This window comes from Marmota monax, unplaced genomic scaffold (assembly GCF_021218885.2).
Source record: "Marmota monax isolate L192 unplaced genomic scaffold, Marmota_monax_Labrador192_F-V1.1 WCK01_AAM20220418_F8-fsc00186, whole genome shotgun sequence".
Taxonomy (NCBI): Eukaryota; Metazoa; Chordata; class Mammalia; order Rodentia; family Sciuridae; genus Marmota; species Marmota monax.
The window spans coordinates 1,545,324-1,562,895 of NW_026694725.1; the positions used below are offsets into that span (position 1 = coordinate 1,545,324).

The 17,572-nt window shown below is 47.6% G+C and overlaps 1 protein-coding gene across 1 annotated transcript in view; it reads left to right on the forward strand.

Moving 5' to 3' along the window:
- The first annotated feature begins 142 nt into the window (after window positions 1-142).
- The window catches only part of Cd9 (CD9 molecule), a 31,652-nt gene continuing 14,222 nt past the window's right edge, over window positions 143-17,572 (forward strand). Inside the window, exon 1 of the mRNA XM_046424186.2 lies at window positions 143-345. Within this exon, the coding sequence (XP_046280142.1) occupies window positions 280-345 (66 nt within the window). The 5' untranslated portion in view covers window positions 143-279. The remainder of the gene's footprint in view (window positions 346-17,572) is intronic.

Below are 17,572 nucleotides of genomic sequence, written 5' to 3' on the forward strand. Positions count from 1 at the left end.
GGGCGGCTGAGGCCGGCGTCCCTGGAACCTGGGCCCGGCAGCCGCGGAGCGTGGGCGGGGCAGGTGGGGCCGGGAGGCGGGGCCGATGGGGGCGGAATTCCACGGCACATGCGCACCACAGCGGGCCGCGCGCCGTAAGGAGTGGCACTTTTTAAAAGTGCAGCCCGAGGCCAGCCCGCAGCTTCGAGCACCTCTGTCCAGCGCCGGATCCCTCCCGTCCCAACTGCGCGCAAGCCCCGGTCCCAAACCAGTCCTACCCAGGCCAATCCATCCTGCACCATGCCGGTTAAAGGAGGTACCAAGTGCATCAAATACCTGCTCTTTGGATTTAACTTCATCTTCTGGGTGAGTGAGCGCGACTGCAGTGCGCTCCTCTCTGGGGCCACCTGTTCCCCGGCCCCTGACACAGTCCGCGGCCGGAGGTGCCTGGTAGCTGGGAGTTCCAGTAGCTGGCACTGCCCGCGCCGGGCAGACTGGGCGAGAAAAGAGAGGGCACAGCGGCTGCCAGCTGACTCTTCGGCCCGGGCCAGACCCGGGCGGGACTCCTGGGCATGTTCGTGGGGGGCTCGTCCTGGTTGGCTGGGGTGCGCAGACCAACCTAGACCCCCTCCCTCATCGAGGGTTTGGGGTGGGGTTTGGGTCTGTTACCACCCCGGACCCCTCGGAGTGCAAAAAGGGGAGGCGGCAGAGAAAACGGAGCACTCTCAACTGGGAACTTAACTCCCTGGGAGAGGAAGACTGGCGGGCAGCGTAGTTCGTGACCGATTGGGTTCCACTAGTGTCGGGGGTCTCGAGGAAGGGCGGTTGCGGGCGTTCTAAAGGACTCGGCGGCGCAGGGAGGGCTTAGCAAAGAGCTGTTCTTCTACCCTGGAGAGGGGCGATGTCGTGATCCCCCTCCATCCTCGAGGAGGGACTTCACGGGACCCCAGTTCTCCCAGACTTTGACTCTGAGCTGAGGTGAGAATGTCAGAGCTCTCCAAGTTACCTGAAAGACTAGCATGTCTTGATTCTTTTTAAGAGCGATAACTATCTTCACTGGAGAAAACTCTGGGAGAGTTGGGAAAGGAAAGGAGGGGGAGATGCCTATTGGCCCCTCTTGTGGGACGAGCCCTGCGTTTCTGCATTTCCGGGAGAGATCAGGTGCCCTCAACGGCCCGCCCAGAAGGGCTTGGGCCTCGCCGCCCCTACCCCCACCAGCCCACCCAAGGGCAAGGCGGAGCCACAGAGAATGGGCGTTTACCTGGAGAGGAGGCTCAGTGCCTGCTCCACTCTGCAAATTAGCCTCTCCACAAATGTGAAGCCTGAAAGAGGTGACAGACAAGGAAAGTGTCCACTCCCAATCTTTGCTTGGGGAGTTAAGGGACCAACGAGGATTGTAATCAGGAATCACCAGGACTCTGTGTCTTGGTTCTGAGGGTCATATCTCCTGAACACATCATGGACAGTGTTTGCCCCTCTGCAAGCAGTAAAGGTTTTGTCAAAGTAACCCCTGTGCCACCCACAAGAGAGATGGCTGTTGGTGTTAACAAGTCTGGTGGAGACTTGTTAACAACAACAACAAAATGTGCTATTCCCCTCAATCGGCCACTGGGGTCCCTAGGATCCTCAGAGCAAATCTAAGATTAATCCTATTCCTGGGGTGAAGTGGGGGCAGTTCTGCATCCTGCAGAAACTCACCTGCTGTTTCTGGCATCCACACACGCTCTAGTGCCCTGTGCCTTGTTCAACCTTTGACCTGCTTCAGGGAGACCCTGCCTATAGTGGGCACCCCCTCCAACCCTAGCAGCCACCCCACTGCCAGGTTTGTTTTCCTCCACTGACCAACTCCAGGCACCACAAAAGAATGTCTGAGAGCCCAGCCCCACCCCACCCTTGCTCTTTGGGGATTTTTCCTCTTTTCCCTAGTACAGTCTCTCCTCTGCTGGTCTGTCCATCATCTCCAGCTGTCTGCTAGACTGCATCAAGGTTTGGGACTGGGGGCACAGACTTCCACAGTGTGCCTGCGTACCCCCATCTGCCCTGTGGCATATGCAGGAGGCTGAGGGGAGGCGCCTGTGGCCACCCCATGTCAACCCAGTCTGTTGCCTGCTGGCCTGCAATCTGTCGATACTGTCTCCAGCCTGCCACCCGACTTGTATTTAGAGCTCCCCTGTCTGGACTAAGTGCTGTTGGTTAGCTGTGCCATTCGAAACAGATATGTCTCGCTCCGGAAGTGTGTGGTTTTAGGGTTGGGGAATGACTTTACAGGTTGTGCACTCAAGTCCGCTTGTTGACAGTGAGGAAGCAGAGACGGGAAAGGGGGTGATTTGCCCAGGATCACAGAGACTAAGCCAGTACTACACACTCCAGGCCCCTTGTTTTCCTTCTGTCCTCTTCTGTTACTATCACAGGTAGGGAGGTGAGCAGTTAGCTATATTTTCCTCAGTTATATTGTTCAGATGTCCTGCGCTGGGGTCCTATAGAGACTAAGCCTTCATCCTCCAGGAGATGATGGAATACAGTCTCCAGAGCCACCCCACCACCACCACCACCACACACACACACACACACACACAAAGTTCCCTGATAGAGCCAGAATAGGAAGCATTATCCCCATTTTAGTGATTAATGATCTGCAGTCTGGTCTCTGTGAAAGGTTAAGTGACTTATCCAAGGTCATGTGGCAGGATAGTTTCAGACGTATGTTACCTTACCCAGATGTGTTACACCAGATTCTAACTGAGAATGGAAGAAGAGTGGGATAAATGTCCCCAAAATATTTTTTAAGACTAGCTATGATCTCTAGGAAATGCTGGGATTATTATGATGTCACCATTTGTTTCTCTCTTCAGACCAGCATTTATCAACTTGGTATTTGGAACCCAAAGTGGGCCTTGAAAATCAGGAGGTGGGATGCTGAGGGCCACCAACACCTCATGTGCTAAGGACACTGAAAGGGGATGAGTGACAGGGATCCAGAGAGAAACCAGCCTCAGTTTCTCTCTGGCAGTAGGGAGGGGCGTGCCTCTTCCTTGCCCCACTGGTATTCTTCTAGATCACTCACTCCACGATAGCTGAGCCTGCACAGCCTGCCCTCCCACAGTGGGGTATCTGATGCCCACAGTCAAACCAGCAATCTGTTTTCCAAAAATCCCCAAAGCCAAATTCTGTAGGTTTGTATCTGCATTTCCTTCAGACCACCCTGCCTACCTTTCTACTCCCCCACCCAAATAAAAAGGTTGGGAGGGAAAACATCTTACTATGTTAGAGTGACAAATAGCACAAGTATTTCAAGCTGTGAAGTGGGTGTCCAGGCTTAAGCCAAGCCAGGAATGCGTCTTTCTCATTATTTTGCCCAAAATCCTAGCCTGCAAATTAAGGGCTTTCTGTCCTCTTCATGGTCAGAGAAGGGGAAAAGCTTGGAGCAGAGGAGGTGATGGGTTGGCTACACTGGAGAGCAGACCCTACCACCACTATTTTCTGTCCATTTGCCCAGTCCTCAGTTTCCTCATCTGTAAAACCAATGCATTGGAGCAAATGGTCCCAAAAGGTCCCTCAAGCCAGCCTATGAAACCAACCTCACCACACCACCTACAGAAATAGGATTTTCCCACATGACCCAAAATAGGAGTCAGGATGTGAAAACACATAGCAGATAGTGAGGCTTCTCAGAATTTGGCTTCTCTTAACCTGTATCTTGGAGGAACCTTGTTCTTGCATCTGTATTCCTGGTACTAGGTCTTTACTCATCCTAGGTGGGGTCTCTCTGTTCTGGGTGTTCTGTTTTCGTTGCCCATATACCTGAGCCACTTGTGGTCATTCTGTCTAATAGTCAAAGTTCCAGCTTTGGATTCAATGTCCCCATCACCGAGGGGATCACAGCGAGGGTTTAAGGCATGTATGTAATGCACTTAGCACAGTCAATGCCAGGTCAGCCCCGGACCCCAGCAGCTATTGTTAGAAAGTGGAAAGAGGTTTGAAGCTGTGGGGAGGGTGGGAGCAATTCCCTGAGAAGTGTGGAAGTTTAAACCACAGATGGAGCCAGGAGCACACTCCCAGTCCACACAGCCTCCCTTCTTTTCCACCTCCTCCTGCATCAGTGCCAACCTCTTTCCCTGCAGGGAAACACTGACTCCATTTCATGTGTTGGTACTTGTCTGACTGCGGTGGGAGAGGGCATTTCTGAAAATACAACTGCATGGCAGAGAAACCTAAGGCATCGGGAGGTGAGGTTCTGGGCAGGGCATGGATGAGGGGGGTGGCAAAGGCCCCTCCCCCGCTTCCCTCACTTGTCGCCCCCTCCAAAAGCTGTTTGACTTGGATGTTGGACTGAGCTGGTGGCTGGGCTGTTGCATAAAATGGCTTCCCAGGTCTGGCGCCCAGACTGTCTGAGCTGGTGGTGAAGCTCTGTGTTTGTGCTGGAGCTGGCAGGTTTGGGGAGAGGTGAGCTGAGGCCAGGTGTCAGCTGCTGACTTTTCCCCTGCCCACATCTTTATGCTTTCTCCCCAACCATCGCTGTTGGCAACCCCAGCGATGGTTGCCAACAACAGAGGTTCAACTCCTGATCTTTGGGTGATGGGAGGAGCATTCCTGTATACACCGCTCACGCTCACTCTCTGCATACACACTCTCACCCACACGATCTACCTCTGGTTTCATAGTAGCTCACAGCACCAACCCAGACCTGTGCTCAAAGGAAGCAGTGCTGGTTGAGACCTGAATTTGGAAGGGCACTGATAAGCAGCCCTATCTGTGGGCCCTGCTCTCCAGAGCCCTTACTCCCGTAAATGAGTCTTTTGTGGCTTCTGGTGTCACAAATCGGCATTCTCACACCTTTCTTTGGGAGGAGTGTTGGATGTGAACCTTCCCTCTTGCACACAGAGCTGTATCCCAGGTTTGTTCTGTTTATTTTCTTGTTCAGTTCAATTTTACAAGGAGGTGTGGCTTCTGCAGTTGGTTGCAGTTTGCAACTTAATAACACCTTGAATTTCCAAAAGCTCCTTTTCTTCTGTAGGACACAAATTTTAAGAGGGTTTTGCCTGGACACATCTGATGGCAAGGTAGGGGCCTGAGGTCCCCAGGTTTCCACATGTCTATTGCCACCTTATGGGTGGCAATATCCTAGGTGGACCTGTGTGAAGTCTGGGAAAGAAGGGCAGAGACGTTTAAAGAAGCTGGTGTTTACTATGTTCTGTTTACTATGTTCCCTCTCCCAAGTGGGGTCAGTAAAATTTTATTTGAACCTGCTGCAGGTTTTTTCAATCATAAACATTTCAGGAATGAGCTTTACCTGTTATGTACAGGAGAGGAACAGATTCGTTGTTTCAGGATTTGCAAATCTCAGACCCAAGCCCTGGAGAACCAGGAGAAATTCCTTGCAACTGAAGAAATTGAGGAGACAAAAAGGACAAATCTTACTATACTTTGTAATTTATATTTTGGAGTTCTGACTGCAGATCTCTTGCCTGTTTTATCCCATGGAAAAAGTCAGGCTGGTCCAGGGACATTTTCATTTTCCATCAAATGATGGCATGCAGCTGTGGAAAGCAACATCCTGTCCCCATATGAGATAATTTTATAATAATTACATCCATCCGGTAATTTTCTCCCCCCTGACACCACCAAAAAAAAAAAAAAATACTAAGTTGTGGATAGTTTTTAAGTATTTTATGTTGTCATCCTAGACGAGGAGATCTTAATCTTTCTAGGGAATCCCATGAAATCAATGGGATCTGCCTCCAGAAAATGTTCTGCCTGATTCCCCACTCCTCACCCCCATGGGGCAAGGGGTGTTTGCCGTTTTTGTTGTTGTTGTTTTGATTTGTTTGTTTTTTCTTTCCCATGGACCTGAGGACCTAAGGATTTTATTTCAAAGTAATATAAATGCTTCATATTAGTTTTTCTCCCTTGATTTCTCCTGTTCTGTTCTGAATTCCATGTTTCTGCCCTAAGAAGCAGCTTGCCTTACCAACTCCCTAGGGGCTCTATGGGAGAAGAATAGGGAGTTTTGCAAAAGACATTCAAAACCCTAAGTTCCCATGATGATCAAGTGCAGCCCAAACTAAAGAGCCAGCCTCCCCACCCATTCTCACTGAGTCTAAGCTTAATCATTGCCCAAGGAGTGGCTTTGACTCTCGCTTCATTTAATGAGTGTTCCTTATAGCTGGTCCACAGGAAGAATTCAGCTTTATGAGCTTCCAGCCAAGTTTTGCTTCTTTGGTTAGGTTTTCCAATAGCTTGAGTGATTTGCCTCTGTTCTGGAAGAGCAGAGCTCTCACTTTCTCTTCTCCTCCTTCCCACCAAATGGAGCTTGGAAGGACCATCCTGGCCCATCTTGACTCTGAGGATTTGAGGAAGGAGAAAATGTCTCATGGGGGATCTTTTAGGGAATTGTCAAGGAGTCTGGCTAAGTGACAGGGAAAGCCAAAACAGTCTGACTTGGAGAGGGTCCAAGTTAATTTGATTCCAAAGAAAGTCCCTAGGCAAAGAGGCTTGGGGACTGTTGACTTAGAGAAAAATTAGAAACCCTCAGTAATAAGTCCTCCTTCCTTCATCCTCTTGTTGAACATCATGCAGGGGACAGGAGCAGGAATAGGGCTGGCTCTGACTGTTAGGGAAGTAACTGACCCTTCACAGCTTACCCAATGCATATCCAGGGTTCCAGGGAATGCCTCTCAGACCTCGGCAGTCCAGTGGCCACAACTTCTGTCAAGCTCCTGCTTTACATGGGACATTTCCGCATCAGGACACAGTCCTTGCCTAACTCTCAGTCTGAACTGCATGTAAATGTCCAAGTATAGAAGCAACACAATTCCCATGTGGATCTTAGGATCTTTGACTTGGGAGTTTAAAATACCTTAAAGTAACTTGAATTTATTCATTTCAGAATGAATTTCTGTAACATTCTAGTGTTCCTTTCTTTTCAACCTACTTTGAACCTATAGTATGATAAATGATAATATGAATTTATTAAAACTATAAAATATAAAGTTCAGCAAAATCAGACTTAGGAACTCAGTATTGCTTTTCCAGTCAAGAGAAGTTAGGGGTCTGAATCCAAGTCACCTCGTCCCACACAGCAATGGCAGTGTGCCAATTTGCACACATGCCCCAACTTAAGTAGGTGTTCTCAGGGTGGGGAACCCTGTACACTTCCCTCTGTGGCCCACTCCTAGAGAGGAATGTCCACCCCAGGGACGCACAGGCCCTGCTCACCAAGGCAGCTTCTCCTGCTCTCCTACTGCCAAGTGAATGCCTTCTTCCTTGCGGTGTGGGGTTGTTGATTTAAATCTATTACTCCCATGCTCGATGTTTTAAAGCTTCCTTTCTATAAACCTGGGACAATCCTTCCATACTCTGCTCCCCTCTACTCCAATCAAAGTGCAGCCCTGGCTTCCTAAGACAGCCTGGTTAAATCTCCCTTTAGAGACCCAGAAAACCCATTGCAAATAGAAATTAAGTCCTTGTCCAGTGCTTGGGAGGGACACTTAGTCCCTTTGTAGGACCCCATGATGTGTTTCAAGGGCTGGTGTCCAGAACTGTCACAGAAGCCTATAGAGTGAGGCCCCCTTGTGCCCTTTGCTGGCTGGATGGTGCTGTGCAGGAAGGGCAGAGACTCTGGATTGCACTTTGGGGCTATTCCTATAAGGGATGAAAGGACAATGGGCAGTGGATGGACTGCGGTCCCATCTGTGGACATAGTAGCCAATGGGCAGCTTCAGGCAGCAAAAGCAAAGCCAGGAAGAGAAGAAAATGTGCCAAGTTGCTTCAGAGGATCTGCTTCCCAGAGCACTGCTTGTGTTTAGTGGAGCCAGGGTGTGGACCAAGCGCTCAGGCCAGAGGCCAGTGAGAGGAAGCAGCAGCTACTTCTTAGGCTCTGTTCATCCAACAGCTCTTCCCTGAGAGAGGCCAGGCTCGGGCCACCTCTCGAGACACATGCACGTTGCAGGTGTCTTTCTTCCCTTGCACCTGGGCTCTCTTAGGGCCTGTAGAGATAGAAGGTGTCACTTTTGAAAGGGGATCAGATGTGGTTAGGATGGAGGAAGGGAAAAAGGAAAAAATTCTGGCTTAGAAATAAAAGAAAGGGATCAAAAAGACCAACAGTTCCGGGACTGGGGGTGTAGTCAGAGGCCCTGGGTTCCCCAGCACTAGAGGAAAAAAAAGAAAAGAAAAAAGTTACACAGGTTAACAAAACAATTGAGAATTTGGGCTTTACAGTCAGTTCTGAGTTCAAGTTCAGCTCTATTATTTATTTGTCATGTCATCTCAGGCATGCAACTTGACTTCTGTGCCCCAGTGTTCTAATCTTGAAAAAAAAGAACAAGGCCAAGTGCACCTGTCATCCCGCAACTCAGGAGACTGAGGCAGGGGGATTACAAGGCCAGTCTCAGCAATTTAGCAAGGCCCTAAGCAACTTATCAAAAATTAAAAAGAGGATAGTGACTGGGATTGTAGCTCAGTGGTAAAGCATCCCTGGGTTCAATCACTGGTACCAAAGAAAGAAGATGATATTACTTATGAACTGGGCCTATTGTGAAAATTAAATAGTGTAGGTGAGGTGCTTAGGGTGGGGTACTTGCTGCCTAAAAGTTAAAAGACCTAAAATCTAGATGGGAACCATAGCAAAGGGACAGGGCAGGTGATAGGTGAGGTAGGAGTTTGGGAACCTGGGCCCTTGTTCCCATTGCTGGCCTGGGGCTCTGATGTCCGTGATCGGGGAGGATAGTGTTCACCTGAGCAGTGCTAGGAGTACCTTTTGCAACACTGCCAGTCCGTGTACCACGTGGCAGTGCCTGAAAGCTGTAAAACAGAGAGAGAACGAGAGAGGGATATCTCTGACCTCTGGGGCCGTGCAGGCACCTACTAACGAGTTCTGCAGATGGAACAGGAACTGGCTGGTCCACGTGGTAAAGAGTGTGAGCAAGAGTGTGTATGTATAATCTCTAGGCATCTTAGTGAGGCATACACAATGAAAAACAAATGTGTGGTATTCTGGAATTTAAAGCAAAACATCCCCAAAACAGTCCCCCACATCAGATGATTTTGGTTAAGATCAGAATGCCTGCTTTCAGCAGAAAAGGGATTTATTTATGGGCTGGCCAGTGTGTGCTATGCATCTGGCACGCAGTCAGTGGAAACTTGAAATGAGATTTCTTGTTTGGAAAAAGGCTACCTTGGGCCTCGTGCATGCTAGGCAATATGCTACCACTGAACTACACCCCCTGCCCAAGGGCTCTGGTTTTTAAATGATGCTGACTTCATCCATGGAAGGGAGGATTTCTCAACCCTTGAACTTGTCCAGACCAGGTAGCTGCTTCATTTCCATAAAGGTATGCTGAGAAAAAGCTTAAGTGGCCCTAAATCTCCTGCCACACCCTACCCTAGAGAGGGGACCAAGCTACCTCCCTTCTACCAAGAATGGGACAGGCATTTGAGTGACTGATCACCACATGGCCCATGCTGTGCATGTGACAGAAGGAGAGATCTGAGTCACTCTGTATTTGCTCTGTGACCATAGGCAAGTCATAACATCTCTGAGCCTATTTTCTCATTTGTAACTAGGATGATCCTGACCACATCTCAGGATCTAGAGCAAACCACTAAGAATCAAAAGGGACAGCAGGACCTCACAGTAAAACTCTAGTCTCCAGATACTCCTTCTCTCCTGGAAAACCTGTCAAGCTTTGCGTTTCTGTTGCAGAGAACATCCCCAGTAAGGAAATGCCTTGCACCAGCCTGAGGCCAGGCTTGGGATATGCAAACAAAATTGTCCAAAAGGGCCCGGAAGAGAGATGGTGGCATCCACTGGTGGTAGCTTGGGCCTCGTGCATGCTAGGCAAGATGCTACCACGGAACTACACCCCCTGCCCAAGAGCTCTGGTGTTTAAATGATAGCTATCTTGGGCCCCTTTGCCCCTCCACCCAGGAGCCCCCCAAGGATGCTGGAATCCCCAGAAAGGGAGACCTCAAGGTCAGCATATAGGCCAGGCATTAGCTTAGGGCACCAGCTTCACAGGTAAGCCCAGGGAATCAGGGGAAATAGACTCCTTCTTTAACTTCATTATATTTGTTTTATAATTTGTTTTAATGTTGAATTATACGGGTAATGAGGTAGGTATCATAATCTCAGAATTTGAGATACAAAATATTCCCAAGAGACAAAAGTCTGGCTTCCCCAGGACCTTATGGATGATTGGGGACTTTGTTGTGTCCTCCTTCCATCCCTGATACCTTAAAAGAGCAACATGAAGTGACAAGGGGCCATTTATGACTTGGAGTAATTATTAGGGGCAGGGAGTAGGTGAGATGGCTTATTAGACATAGAGATTCCTATGGAGAGGCTGCAAATTACCAATCCCCTTAAGCATCATTTCCTTATCTGGATCATGAAAGCAATAATATAGCCCACATCTCAGGTTGTTAAGAGGAATGAATAGTGGGATGTTTAATGCAAAGCTATCATCCTGGGCCTAGCGCGTAGCATAAGTTCAGGGCTGACTTCTGCCACTGTTGCAGGCATTAGCATTACTCCGGCTCCTCCTTCAGTGGCGTCCATCTTGTCCTAAAGGTTCACACTCACTACAGCTCCCTATTTCAGCTCTGTGGAACCACATCAAAGCCAAGGCCTTATGTCCTGTCATCCTTTCAGAACAGGAAGTGGAGATTTTAGCTTTCTACCTCAGAGAGCCCATTTTTGTACTTTGCTGGAAATGCCCCATAAGGAAACCCCATTGGCAGAGGCTCACCTAGTGGAACTTAACTTGAAATTTCATTCACAGTAAAAACTGAAAGAAATAAGCTTAGTTCACATCCAAACCTCTAAGAAGGGTATCCTTAGCACCACCCCTACAGTTCATTCCTCATGACTTCCAGAAGTGGATTGATTCCTCTTGTCTAGAACTTTCTTGACCACCTAGGACACCCAGGAACCAGGTCATAGAGAAGAACAGAACCAAAGTCACCATTACTACCCTATGGACACTAGTAATAGAAAATGAGCCTAAGGTAGAAGTGGCCCAGAGACAGCCATTTGTTCTCTCAGGGGATCATCTCTTCTAGCCTCAAGAGAGGAGGAGAAAACAATCCCAAGTGGTAAGCCCCTCCCCTCTCACATAGGCTGAGTTATCAAGCCAGGGCAAGTAGAGGAATCCTTGTCACCAAGTTAAGGTTTAAGTCAGAGCATTTTGCCAAAATCAACGTATCCAGGCCCCCTTCTGTCCTGGGGGGTCCCCCTTACCACCTGGGCAATGAGGAAGCACAGTGCGGGAGAAAGTGTAGATGTGAGTCATCTACATGGATCTGGTTGAGTTTGAACCCTGACTATTTTTGTTATGTATGGGGGTTTGTCTTTTTGTTTTGTTTTTTGAGTGAGTTGCTTAACATCTGTGATTCTGAATCAGCTATAAAATAAGGGAGATGAGAGGATGAGGCAGTGAGATATTTACATAACCATCTTTTATAATGTGTGCCACACGTGGGTCCTCACAGACCATAACTATTGCTATTATTATCAAATCACTCTTGTGCCTATTATTTACCAGCCTCTGGAGGAGTTGCTTATGGACAGGAAAACCTGCCTGTGGAGCGGAGACAGCACTAGCTAGATATGCAGCTGGACCACTGGCTTCTGTGTGATTTTTGTAATTTTAAAAATGATCTTTCACCAGGAATGGTGGTGCATGCCTATAATCCAGGAGGCTGAAGCAGGAGGATCCCAAGTTTGAGGCCAGCCTAAAGGGCTGAGGATATAGTTTAAGGGTAAATCTCTAGTTTTAAAAAAAAAAAAAAACTTTCCAGAGTTTGGAGTTACAAGAGGTCAGAGTCCACTCTCATTCATAATAGAGCCTGGACTAGGAAATAAGGGAAGTTTTTACCAAACTTCAACACTGTCTGATGCAGAAGCTGTGGGAGCCTCTTACACACCCCTGAGTCATCAGGACTTTTGTAGGAGAAGGGTTCCAGGACAGACCTGGGTGGAAAATGTGCATTTGGTTCTCAAATGCACGTTCCAACTTGAACTGTTTTCTCTGGCTTCCTGGCTCTGAGATTTCAGTATGGAGCTGCCCAGCCAGCATCTCTCCATTTTAACCTCTCCCTTCCTTCCCACTAGTGCACCCCATAGTCTCTCCCTTCACTGCAACCATAGGGCATCTCAAACGTGACCCCCAGGCAAACTCTGTGGCTTTCCAAGGTCAGGGAGATGGAGTCCTCCTCTCCAGATTTCAACGTGGAGTGGGAGGTCCAGCTCTGCTTCCTTGTCAGGCTGAAGCTGTGACTTCTCCTTACACAGACAAGGAAACCTGAGCTCAGGAAGATCATACCTCTCTTCCAGGACTTCATACTTCTCAACAGGGATACATAGAAAGCTATTCTCTTGGTTCTGAAGCCCCAGAGAGAGCTTTTTCCTGTCTGACCTGCTTGTTCAGTATGTAAATGAAGGCCTGAATTAGTGGTGCCACATCTGAGCATGCGTCAAAGTAGAATAGCATGTCTGACAGGTTCTAGGGGCCACGCTTCTTAAGAATCAGTCACTAGCTTAGAAAGGAGTTTCCTGAATTCCCTTTGAAGATAGAGATTCTAAGTGCCACCTTGAGACACCAGCTTGGTGGAAGCTCAGAGTGCAGAAGTTTTCTGGAGTGGGCCGGAGATATAGCTCAGTGGTAAAACACTTGCTTAGTATGCATGAGGCCCTGGATTCTATCCTCAGCACTGCAAAAAAAAAAAAAAAAGAAAAAGAAGAAGAAGAAGAAGAAGAAGAAGAAGAAGAAGCAGCTTTCTAGAGAAAGGACATGGTCCTCGGGTTGGCCTGCCCACCAGTTCCTGGGATGGTCATGCCCCCAAAGGGGACTTTGTTCTCTAGGGCTGTGATCTCTGGAGCTTTTCAATTCCCCTCTAATAAAACTGAAGTTGGTCATGTGCCCTGTGGATGGATACCTTTAAATTTTGCCATGAGCTGATAGTTTGCTTGTGTTCCCTAAGGAGAGAGCAAGCCATACCATTTCTTCTACTGATTAAAATGAAATTTGGTTTTGTTGTCACTGTTTTAATGGCATGGTGATGCAGGAGAACTCCAAGACCTGCCCAAGTGTGTCCACCCTTCAGATGCCAGCAACTCTAGCTGCATTTAAAGCTGGGGAGGAAGATAAGGAGAGGATTATAGGAGACTTCAACACTGGGATCCTGTTTGTTCTTGCTGGCTCTGCTGGGCCCAGCCTCCTGACTAGTGACTCTGCCCATCCCAGGCTTGGCATTCCATGGTGAGCCGAAGTTGCTATGGAGATGGGTGAGGCCCAGAGCCTGCAGGTCTGGGTGGCCGGACTAGTTCTTAAATGTTGAATCTTGGTGGGCACAGAAGGCCTTATCTCCACCTCTGTGACTTTCTTAAAGCGTAACTGATATTTTGAAGTCCAGAAAAGGCTGGTGGGGATACCTACAGCCTTAGGTTTGGTCTGTTACTGACTTCCTGGCTGTTGCAGAAAACTATGCCTGTGGTCACTCAAGTTCAGGGTGTTCAAAACAAACGCAAAATCCAGGGCTGATAAGCATCTTACTGAAGGAGGGCATTCAAGAGAACAAGCTTTCCTGGGCATGGTGGCACACACCTATTAGCCCCCACACTTCAGGAGACTGAAGCAAGAGGATTGTGTGTTCCAGGCCAGCCTGAGTAACTAAGCAAGACCCTGTCTCAAAATCAAAATGAAAAGGGATTGTGGTGTAACTCAATGCACCCCTGGGTTCAATCCCTGATAATGCAAGATAGATAAGAAGGAGAGAGAACTACGGGGAGGTTTCCTTTCTTGCCTAACCCAGTAAAATCCTGTCCCTCTCTGTTCCCTCTCTGTTCCCTCCCTCTGTGGCAACTCCCTTCTGCAGAGTTCAGTCTGAGGTCCCAGGAAATATGGAAGCCAAGCAGTTTTCTGACCTTCCCTCCACACTTGGCTTTGGCATTCCCACCTAATCATCTGATCATGGTGGACTTATGGGAGGTGGTTCATGGGTGTGAAGTAGGTAAACTTATCCATCTTCCTTCACCACTCAACACTCACACAGACTCTCATAAAAAACAGAAAACACAACCCCAGTGTCCTAAGTTATCCCGCCTCTGCCCAGCCACTTAAATCATAGGAGGACACACACCAGGCATCCCTAGAATGCCTGTGAATTGTCTTTCTCAAGGTTTGTTACTATTAACATTGTCATTATCGGCGTTTTTTCCCTACAGAATCTGACTGGCTATAGCACTTCACAGTTTTCAGAGTATGTTACACACCTGGGGACCTGGGATTGAACCCAAGAGCGCTTTTTATTTTTTATTTTGAGACAGGTCTCACCAAGTTGCTTAGAGCCTCACTAAGTTGCTGAGGCTGGCTTTAAACCTGCAATCCTCCTGCCTCCGCCTCCATGATTTCTTTTTTAATTCTCTGGAACTGGATACATTTCCTTTAACTCCCAGTGTATGTTTCAGGGTAAGATTTCTGTACTTGTCCCTGAGGCAAGATTTGCAGTGACTCACTGAAATGCTGATCTTAGCTAGGTGCCTTGTCAGCCAGGTGTACTTTCGGTGGTGAGTAAATATGGAAAGAGAAGATGATCAAGAAACTCTATGGTGGGCCTCAGTTTAGGGCAATGCTAGGTTTTCATGTCTCTGAAGCTGCCAATAAACCCCACATGACCGGGTCACCTGTGTGTTCATCTAAAATTGGAGAATCTAACTGGGTTTCTGGGAGAGGTGGAGATGCTGATGGAGTTTCAGATAATAGAGCAAAGACATGGACTTTAAAGGAACATCATTTTTCAAAAGACTTAATAAAGATTTGCCCTTAAATCTCAATTGCAACCTATGTCACATGCAGAGAGAGAAATACTTGTCATTCACCAGACACTTCCTATGTATCCCTTATGGGTCTTTCTCAGCATTTTCTCTGGGTAAATAATTATTCCTTGTAGTTTCTGGGTCTTGTTGTAAGATATTAGAAGATGGATCCAATGAAGAACTGGGTGGAAAGAAGGCTTATCCAAAGGACAAGTGAATTTTAGAGGTCCTCTGTCACTGGAGTAATCATACATTTATAGGGATAATTATTTTCTAATGACTATTTGGTCCAAAGTGTAGATGGGGCAGGGTAAACAAAAAGAACTAGGAAGTCACCCTGACCTCCAGAGTTTGGACTCGGCTCTGGTGAGATGGGAGACTAAAGATCTGACAGAGGAGGGGCAGAGCCTGAGGATGTAGGGGTGGGGGTGTTTCCAGGGATTGTCACCTGGGAGGAGACTGGGAGACCTTGGGGGAAGAGCAGGCCTAGGTGGCCAGGGTAGCCTTTCAGGAGGGAAGGACTTGTGTGAGCCGAGGTGGGAATGCCAGAGGCTGATTTAGGAAACTTTGAGCTTGCATTTTAGGAGCAAAGGAGGCAGGTTCAGTGGTATTTGCTGCTGGGGACAGATTGGGAGAGTGGAGCTGTGAGTAGTTAGAGGAATTAGCAAAGACTTGGCAGTTAAGGGATAGTGCAGAGCCATGAGGTTGAGGAAAGAGAGTTTTTGATTCTTGTGTTTGTTCTGTTGATTCTTAGGATCAAGAAAGCTGCCCATGTGCTATTGGCAGAGACAGAATTGCAAAGGCAGGAAAGAAGTGAATTAATGGAGCAGGTTCTTGAAGGAGACAGGAAGTTTTGAGGGAGAGAGAAATGGGAGGGTGCCCAGCTGATGCTGCTTTTTTAGACATTTATCTTTAGAATAGTGTTAGACCTACAGAAAAGTTGCAGATAATGCAAAGAGTTCTCAGGCTCCTTTTAATTTCCCTTGTTGTAACATGGTAACATCTTACATTACCAGGTTACATTTGTCACAACCAAGAGGCCAGCATTGGTTACATGACTGTTAACTAAGCTCCAGACATATTGAAATATCACAGGTATTTCCACTAATGTCCTTTATCTGTTCCAGTGTCCCACCCAAGATACCACATGACTGTCTCCTTAGACTCATCCAGTCTGTGACAGCTTGTCTCTTCTTGTGTTTCATGGCCTTGACATTTTTGTTTGACATTTTGTTTCTTTTTTTTTTTTTTTTTTTTCCTCCTTTGGTACTGGTGATTGAACCCAGAGGCACTCTACCTCTGGGCTCTATCCCTAGTCCTTTTATTTTGAGACACAGTCTCCCCATGTTGCTGAGACTGGCCTTGAACTTGTGATTTTCCCACCTCAGCCTCTCAAGTCACTGAAATTACAGGCATGCACCGCTGCACCCGACAGACCTTAACAGTTTTGAGAAATACTGGCCAAAGTATTTTGTAAACTGTCCTCAATTAGTTTTGTCTCGTGGCTCATCTTCTAAGAAACAAAGTTGGCATAAGTGAAGAAACAAAGAAATTTCCAATGAAATAATGGGGGAAAAAACTATCCTTTTTCTCTTTACACTGTCAAATGGAACCATTTGGGGCCAGATGGCAAAGGAGCTTTTCCCAGCAAAACCAGACTGTTTCCATTTGGCTTTTGTTGGAAACAAAAAAAGGTAACCAGGCAGACTGTAGGCAGGGCCTCAGGCTGGGAGTGATGACTGTGGACTCTCTTCCTCCATCCCACCAGCTGGTGATCAGGCACATTGCTGTCCTCTTTCTAGGCCCCACCAGAATCTGCATCAAAACTGCTCAGATCCTGTGATAACCAACAAAAGAGGCAACAGCCGTGGCCAACGTGACTGCCACATGTCAGTTTATTAACCTGAGAACAAACCATCAACTTGCCTCCCAGGCCCCTATACAGGCATCCCTCAGTGTCCACAGGAGATTGGTTCCAGGACCTTTCCCTTTCCCACCCATACCCCTTCCCCAAAATCTGAGGATGCCCAAGTCCTTTCCATAAAATGGCATAGTATTTGCATATAACTTATAATGTAAATGCTGTATAAATAGTTATCACAGTATTTTGTTTAGGCAATAAGGACAAAGCCAAAAGTCTGTAGGTGTTCAAAACAGATACAACCATCACAGATTTAAGTCCATTTTCCATCTGAAGTTGGTTGAACCCACACAAGCAGAACCCGCTGACTATGTTCTTTTTATGGGGTCCCTTAATAATTGACTTGGTGCCCTTTTTAAAGGTCAAAGCTGACTGATTGTTGCTGCTTGTCCCTTCTCATTATTTCTCCTATTATTGAAGTAGCTGGGGGTGAGAACTGGCTTGTAGGGAGGGGAGTCCCCTTCAATGCCCTGCCAAAAATCGAGTTCTCCTTGGCGATGCTTTAGAGCCCCTGAGTGCAGCCTTAACAACCATGGGTCAGGTTTCATGGCCCTGCCACCCCAGTCCATTGTGACCCAACCAACTGAAGCAGTCTCTGGAATAGCATTACAGAAAATGGGGCAGCCAATGGCTTCCACAGTATCACCTCAGGCCTATTAGCTCAGAAATTTAATCAGAAAAGGCAACAGCTCAGTCCTCTGTGATTTTTGTGAACCACATATTCCCAGTCCTACCCCTGGCCCTCCTTCCTTTCCTCTTGAACCTCCCTCCCCTCTGACGGTGCTTTTAGGTAGAAGAGGTAGAGATCTATTATTGGTTTTTCCATTTCTCTTGCGCCACCTGCTTTTCCTTCCTCATTG